Consider the following 7,851-nt stretch of genomic DNA (forward strand, 5'->3'; position numbering starts at 1 on the left):
GAATTTCAAACAAATGATGCAACCATAAAACATCGAAGATGTCGTGTTTGAAAATGAGTTGTTGCACGAAAATGCTAATTTTTTCCAATAACGAAAGAAATCAGACCGGAAAGAGAGCCACTCTAAACGAACAAAGGCTTTTGTGTTTTTAACCAATCATATGCCGTAAATTGCATCAGATGACCTTAGGATGACGACATAACTCCTAATATGGAGAGGTGGGCTTTGAGAGGCCACAACACAAAACCTTATTGCGTCAGGTGAATTCGATGTATCTTGAGAACTAAATTTCGACGCGAGTGTCCACCGTAGATTGAATTGAGTATTACACTATCATGGCACTTGTATTCCAGCCTGATTGTTGAAAGGGAAGGCCAAACAGGCCTCCCAGCAAGTCAAACCATCGCCAACGGTAAGGAGGGAATCGTTTCACGGCGGAAAATTTTTGATCGAAATTTTTTGTCGCTACTGCTGACTTACGCCATCACATCGCCACTTTAGTGCAACGTCATACATCTTAACTTGGCAAAAATCGGAATACACGTAAGATCTATTACGAACAAATTTACGAATTTATAATCGCCTGCTTTTCTCTTTATTCGTACCACGAAGAAGAGTGAACTTTAAAGGAAAATTGCGTTGCTTTAAATGAACTCTACGACGAATCGTTACCATCCCTATCAGCGCAATGCATCCAAAACAAATATTGAATCTACGCCATTACCAAACTTGACTATAACACATCAGGCAGCGAAGCGAACGAATGATTTACCGCAGATATGCAAGGTTGGGAAATACCTTTTATTGGAACGTCCAGGTGGAAGCGCTCTTTACAAAGCGGTGGACACCGAAACGAGAACAGAACTTGCTTGCAAAATCATAGACGTTAACAAATTCCGGGAGACTCTAGCGCCGATGTTTCATCTTCCTCCACATGACGGCATCAACAAGATTATAGAAATCTTGGTCAGTGACTCCTACGCTTATGTCTTTTTTGAGCGATCGTTTGGCGATTTACATTCTTACGTTAGAACAAAACGCAGATTGAAGGAGGAAGAAGCAAGCAAATTATTTCAGCAGATCGTCAGTTCAGTTGCACATTGTCACGAATCGGGTGTTGTCTTGCGCGACCTGAAACTCAGAAAGTTTGTGTTTAAAAATCCTGAAAGGTAAGCGCTTTTTTTGATCTTGCAGGGTTTGGGGGGTTGTATTTCTTAAGAAATTATAGGCTAGGAGAAATCTTGATTTTCCATGTGGTTTATTTCTGGATCTATTCAGTATTGTTCGTTAACCCCTCGTGGTGTAGATTGTGTGAACAGTGTTAGCGTGGCGTTAGGACGGGTACTGGTTTGTTTTGGGTCTACTCTCCTAGCTACGAGGCAGTTTTTTCTTCATTTCTTCTTTATTTTCGTACTAACTAAAAGTTGATTTTGATAACAATCGAGCTTGTTCGTGCCCTTGACCAAAAGTTGTAGCAGTGGGCCCGTATTTTCACTTTTTCATGTCAATAACATTTGCTCTTCGTGTTTGCCAGTCTGTTTCCGGTTTGTGGCGTTCTGTAGGCACCTGCAATAGGAATGTATAAAATCCATCTCGTGGCGCACTTTTAGCGACAAAGAATCAAAAAGTCGGTTAAAATACTTGAAATAGGAGTAGAGCTGGAGAGTATTGTTTGTAGTGAGGGATCGTTTGATGCAGTAAATATTAATTACGAATTTGTGTGGGCTGATAATTTCATATTCCACTTTCGTCATTCCCACGCGCGTCGCGTCTTTGTAGGATGAAAGGCAAGTAACCAAACCAATAAGCGCGCGAGAAGTAGCCATGCTCCAGACAACTTTCTTCGGAATAGCTTCCTTTTCCCTTTTCCTTTGCGTTTTCATTTTATTTTTTGACCCCGGAAATGGCCGGCACACAGCGGCGGGAAATTTTTTATTCTTACTTGTCATTCAAGGTAAGTACATCTTATTGCGAAACAGCCGAAAGGAAATGCTATCAATATTGCAATTGGATTTACATAGGACCCCCAGAATCGTCCGATCGAATCTACACGCCGGTGATGTGGTTAGTTTTGAGTCGTTGTCAGATGAAATCATTCTCCACGTGGCATTGGGAAATTTTAAAACGTTGCAAGTTGATCAAGCGAAAGTTAGCCACGTGGAACTATGATCTTTCTACCTTTGTTGCTTTATTCTCGAAATTTATCCGTTGGTTTGCACCACAAAACAATGATTGTCGAAACACAATTAAATCGCACGCTTTTTATTCTTAAACGGACGGCGTGTTCCGATAATTGTCCATTGTTTTCTGCGATTTTCAAAAGACGAACGCCCCCGATGACATTTCTTTGATTTGTGAACGGAAGCATTCGAAACCATACGCTAGAAAAAGAAAATCTTCAAAAAACCGCAGAGAACCCGCAGCTGTAAAAATGAATTTATCCTCATTTTGACTAAAATCTGCTCGAGATTTCCTGTGAGTAAAATGTTCAGTATCTCATGATGCACTTATATTCACAATTGGAAATATTAGAATGTGTTTACTAATAGGAGTAAACGACAGTATACTTTAGAAGTATCTTGGATTTTATATTTTGCCTCAATCCAATTGACAAAGGGTGTTACAGATATTGTGGGTGGGTGTAAGGATTTTCTTTCTTTACTATGCCGTTTGTTCTTACTTCCCCGTGGATCTATTCTTGTCTTTAACGATCATAGTAATAATTAAACTTTGTCCTACAGGAGTAAAAAAAGGAGAGTGACAAATTTAAATACAGCTGTCCTTACAGCGTTTATGTTTCCATTCACTTATAGATGAACAAAAAGGGAGAACCGCTTTTATTTGAAAGACTGTCATTAGTTGCGAACTTTTCATTGTAAAGCTGGTAAAAGGCCAGTTGTGTTCTCTCCTAAGCTGCTTGTCAACCTGATATGTATTTAATAGAAGTGAATGGAGTGTGCGTCTAGAGAATTGCGAACGATTTATAAATTAATCCTATAAATAGCAAGAAAATGAACATCACAGGTCACGCAGACGTTCATAAGATATATTGTTACTTTCTGAATTAGACAGTTATGCTGTTATATTGATTGGAATATATGAAAGAAAAGCTTACACGCGGCGCAGATGTGTTCTGCGAGAATCTAGGTGAAAACTGTTGAATGCGCTCTTAAAATAAATCGGAATTATAAGTCAAATACCTTCCTAAAAGATAAGTGGGATTTTGGCAAAAAAAATCCGGCCTTAGGGAATATTTGAATTTTCGAACCGCAGTTTTCTTTTGTGGATGGCGAAATTTTAACTTCCCATAATTCTTTTTTTTTTTTAATGACAGCTTAAGTTAAATTCGATCCGACCTTTTTAATGTACATCAAGGGTAACATGCTCTGGCCTTTTGTTTAGTTATCTTTTAGAATAGTTTAAGCAGTAAGTGGTCTCGATTTCTAAAGAAATACCAGGTATCCAAACAAGGGAATGATTCATGTGAACCAAAACCAAAACTACACGTGCTTTTTGCCATGTGGCCTCCGCCCAATTTTGCCTTTTTCGTGGAAAAAATCGTCGAAAGAATTGACTGCGTTTCTTGGATTTAGTCAGCCATCTTGCTGTCGTTTATAGCAAACTGCTGCTGTGGAAAACGTCAACGCTCGAATGATTCGGCTTCTTTTTGACATACAACTGTCGCTCATATGTCTAATAATGAAACATGGCCAACAGACGTTCTTGTTTCTGCCTTTTGTTTCTTCCCATTGCTACCTCTTTTGGTCCTTTGTCGTGCAAGGAATCACTTAAAATTATTATGTAGCCGATGTGTGTGAGATTTCTAGACCGAAACACTAAGATCAAAATATCGAAATGTAAATTGGAAAACCATGTGAGTGCTGAGAAAGCCTTTTGAATTCAGTTTAGTAAGTTGTGCTAGTAACTCGCGTGGCTCGTGGCGTACGGGCCGCCGAACCCTTTGTTCTTTGTATACCTTCTCCTTTCTTAATTCCGTGTCATGTAAGTATCATGTAGTCTCTGAGTAGCCATCCTTGAAAAAGATTTATTTTCATTTACTTTTTTTACTATTGCTGAGGTTTCATTTATTTATTTTTTATTAATAGATTAGATGTAAAACTTGAAGGATTAGAAGACGCTTATCCTCTTGATGGTGAAGACGACACACTCGAAGACAAACATGGCTGTCCTGCTTATGTAAGCCCAGAGATTTTACAAGCCAGTGGTGGTTACTCGGGCAAGGCAGCCGATGTATGGAGTCTGGGAGTGATGCTGTACACCATGTTAGTCGGACGATACCCGTTTCACGATACAGAGCCGAGTGTGTTATTCACGAAAATTCGACGTGGACATTTCACAGTTCCGGACACGATATCGTCAAAAGCAAAATGTCTGATTCGCTCGATGATGCGCCGTGAACCGACAGAAAGACTGTCCCCCAGGGAAATCCTTGAACACCCGTGGTTTACGTCAAGTTTTCATATCACTAGTCCTTGTAAAATAGACCAGAAAATAGCTGATCAAACCGTGCCAGATTTGGCCTCAGATGACACGCCTTCTTTCTTTGTTTGAATGCCGTGTTTATCACAGCAGATTATTTAATTTTTTTCTGTACATATATATATACAAATAGAAAAAACTATTTCATCTTTAAGAGACAGGACAGAGAAAAAGTGCTTAGTTAAGAGAAATTATTCGGTCGACTTTTTTCACTTACAAAAACCGATCACTCGTTTTAGCTTTCTTAATGCAGGTATTTCCTATAATCTTATGGAGCGCCCTTGGTACAAGGACAGTGTTCGTATGTTATGTTTTTCTTCTTTTATTAGTTCGAAACGCTTTATGCATTGAGATGCAAGCTTTGCAATGTTGGAAGTTTCACTTTTTAGAGCTTTTGATAGCAAGGTGAAATTATTATTGACAGCTGTTTGAAAGCGAGCGCGCGAGAAGTTTATTGGTTGGAAAAATTCGAACGGTGGTCTGGACATCTCGACATTTTCTGTGCTGCAGTCACAGTTTAACGTTGTGATTAAAGATTGAGAAATTAGTAAACTGTGTGGTTGTTTCTTGTTGTGCAGCTCCAGGCTGCAGATTACGATTGACTGATGCAAGTCCGAGTAAATAACAATAGCCAATCGGAACCAAGTAAGTTATCATATGACCTATTAAGAACTCGAAGCAAAATGCTTCAGTCGCGAGTTACAAGTTTCTGATTGTTTCTATTTTGCATGAGAGGGTGGTGCTAGTTGTACAGACCAATCACACGAAAGGAATGTAAAACCAATGCAATCCCGGGGTGTTTCGCTTAAAAGGATTGACTTTAAATTCCGGTTGACTTCATAAATTAATGAAAGGTGTCAAGGCTTCTCCTGTAAAATTAAGATTACTTTATTACCTGAGTTATACACGCATTTTGATTGCCTTTTACGTGGAGGACTTGCCCAGAGGCTTGGCCGGCCGTCCGTCTGTAGAATATTAGGTAACGGGTGACGTCATACTGCGGTCGGTGACACACTGAGCTGCACCGCGTGTCCCACATTTTGTTGTAACCACGTTTGACGTCATCTGTGATCTATTATTTAACAGGCGCAGGGCAACAGAATCTGTTTAATTAGTGGAAAATTTCGTCAAAGATTTTTGTCAGACTCTTCCACTTAACCATTGTCATACATCTTCAGGATCATCTAACCTCGGGTAACAACCATTGAAACGTAATATTCTATTTGAGAACCATACTATGCACCATCTAATTGGATCCTTGGAGTATCGTCTGCTCTTAATCTCCTTAGGTAGTTACTAAAGCCATCGAAGTGTGAATAGACGATGACAAGATAAGAACCCACTACCCTCAAGTTCAATTTGTTCGTCCCCCTTGAATTATATTTGTCCCAGTCTCCCCTCACCAACCAGCGGCCACTGAGATTGTAAGTCGCTGAAACCGGCACATAGATACGGCCGTCCTCGAGCGTAACACCATCTGTTTTTAATGAGGCAGAATATGTATTCGATTTTCCCTGTTATACAAAAAGTATAAATTTGAATTTTATTCGGAAGATTTGGTCTCGAGAGAGCAGAACAGGAGGCCGCGATTTGGTTTGTAATATTCTGACACCCCGTAAATCGGGATCGGGAGGGTTGGGAGGGTAAGTGTATGAGACAAGGAGGTGAAATTACTACCAGTTTAGGTGTTTAGGTGTGCGTTTCTCATCGCTGTAAAAGGAAAAGTGAGGCTGGCAAAGAATGCAATTAACTGTTTCCTATTATTATTTCCTATTGTTCGACTGTCACCACAAAAACGCAAATAGCCGCAGCTAATATTCATAATGAACACGCCTAGTACTGAAAACTTGTCTTGAAAGTTGTAAATAGCTCTGAAGACATCCATATTGCCTACAGTCAACAGGAAGAACTTCACGGTTTCGATGAAGTTGTCATGATGATTCCCAATCAGCACTTGTCAAATGCTCTGAGAAGATGTTTTCTATGGCAGCGGTATATCCCATTAATCCTTAACTCCCCTTAGTGATTTACATGTAACTTCTCCTTATAATATCCCATACATTATACAGGAAATGGGTAATGAGAACACTGAAACTTATCAGGTAGAAGTTATCTTGATCCAATCCTTAATACTCGTAACTAATTTACAATGAAATATGTAACGGCTAGAGGGGAGAATTAGCAATCAGATATTGATGGCTAAAGGTTAAATCGTACCTAGTTTTAGCTGTGTGCATCCATAACTCCAAAATTAATTCTATGAACCCCCTTTTAAACCCTCAGCATATCACGTTTCGTATTTCTGCAAACTAAAACGGTTCCGTGTGGTGTAGGATCAGAGCTTCCTTAATCAGTGGTTAAATTAGGGTGGCTCTCAAATGGTAGCTATTTTAATCAATTGGCAAATAGAGATAAATTATTTCCGAAACAAAGCATATTAGAGACCGCCACACCCAGCCAAACAAAATTGCAAAAATTTTTGATGAATTGTGACGATTTAAGATGAATCAACGACAAGGTGTTTTGCTTGAAACGAATTTTTCCCGTCAAACTTGTTGTGTGTGATCCTGAAATTTATGACGGAGTAGTGTCACGGTATTAAAATGAAATTTTGAAGGTAGACTTTGAACCTCCTCAAACACAGCTGTCAAACGTAGAAATGTCGGAGACCTTTAACATCGTATCGTTCAAGAATTTGCTAATGCCTGAAAATAAAACTACTTCATCTCCAGTAATATAATTAGCATCAAGTACCCTATTTCTGATATGAGTGGGAAACAATGGATTGTTTGACAACGCATGCTTCGGCAAGAGGAGCATGCATCATCTATATTAACAATGACACATCGTTTTTAAACTCGCCATCACTGTAAGAAAAAATCTTAGAGTCAAGAGACCCCCTTTTGATCTCTTGCTAGAAAATCCAACCTTAAGCTTTGAAATGGGAGAGCAACTCTGAGCGAACTCAACAGGACGTGGACACGAAGGGGCAAAAAAAAAGACAATAGCAAGATATTAAGAACTTCCCAAATTGTTCAAAGGAGGTACTCGATACAGAATCATGCTGAATCAAGTTCTTTGGAATCTGTAAATCGACCGTGTTACATACGAAGTCGAGAGAAGAACCTACAGTACATTAATTGCTCTGTAGTTCTAACCTGTCAACGTGATAAGATCTGATAGCACAAGTCACATCTTTCTTCGAATATGTTCCATTTTCTATAGCCATTCCTCTCGTGGAAGTATCCCGATCGAAATGACGAACAATAAAAGTAAATCAATAAATAAAAAAAAAATTATAAAAAAATTATACAAAACGGAAGAAAATTTATATAATTGACCGCTGGATAG

At 39.1% G+C, this 7,851-nt stretch overlaps 1 protein-coding gene across 1 annotated transcript; it reads left to right on the forward strand.

Annotated features, from left to right (window-relative positions):
- The first annotated feature begins 310 nt into the window (after positions 1 to 310).
- Positions 311 to 5,052, forward strand: LOC111333628 (tribbles homolog 2). Its single transcript, XM_022939248.2, has 2 exons — positions 311 to 1,169; positions 4,107 to 5,052. Exons 1-2 carry the CDS (start codon positions 649 to 651, stop codon positions 4,570 to 4,572), a joined length of 987 nt encoding a protein of 328 aa, XP_022794983.1. The 5' UTR covers positions 311 to 648; the 3' UTR covers positions 4,573 to 5,052.
- The last annotated feature ends 2,799 nt before the right edge of the window (positions 5,053 to 7,851 follow it).

This window comes from Stylophora pistillata, chromosome 2 (genome assembly GCF_964205215.1).
Source record: "Stylophora pistillata chromosome 2, jaStyPist1.2, whole genome shotgun sequence".
In the NCBI taxonomy this organism is placed as follows: Eukaryota; Metazoa; Cnidaria; class Anthozoa; order Scleractinia; family Pocilloporidae; genus Stylophora; species Stylophora pistillata.

Excerpts from the sequence above, each read along its gene's own strand:
- LOC111333628 (XM_022939248.2), top strand. The coding sequence starts at position 649 with ATGAACTCTACGACGAATCGTTACCATCCCTATCAGCGCAATGCATCC. Across the intron at positions 1,170-4,106 it reads GTGTTTAAAAATCCTGAAAG|ATTAGATGTAAAACTTGAAG; the intron begins GTAAGCGCTTTT and ends TTTTATTAATAG.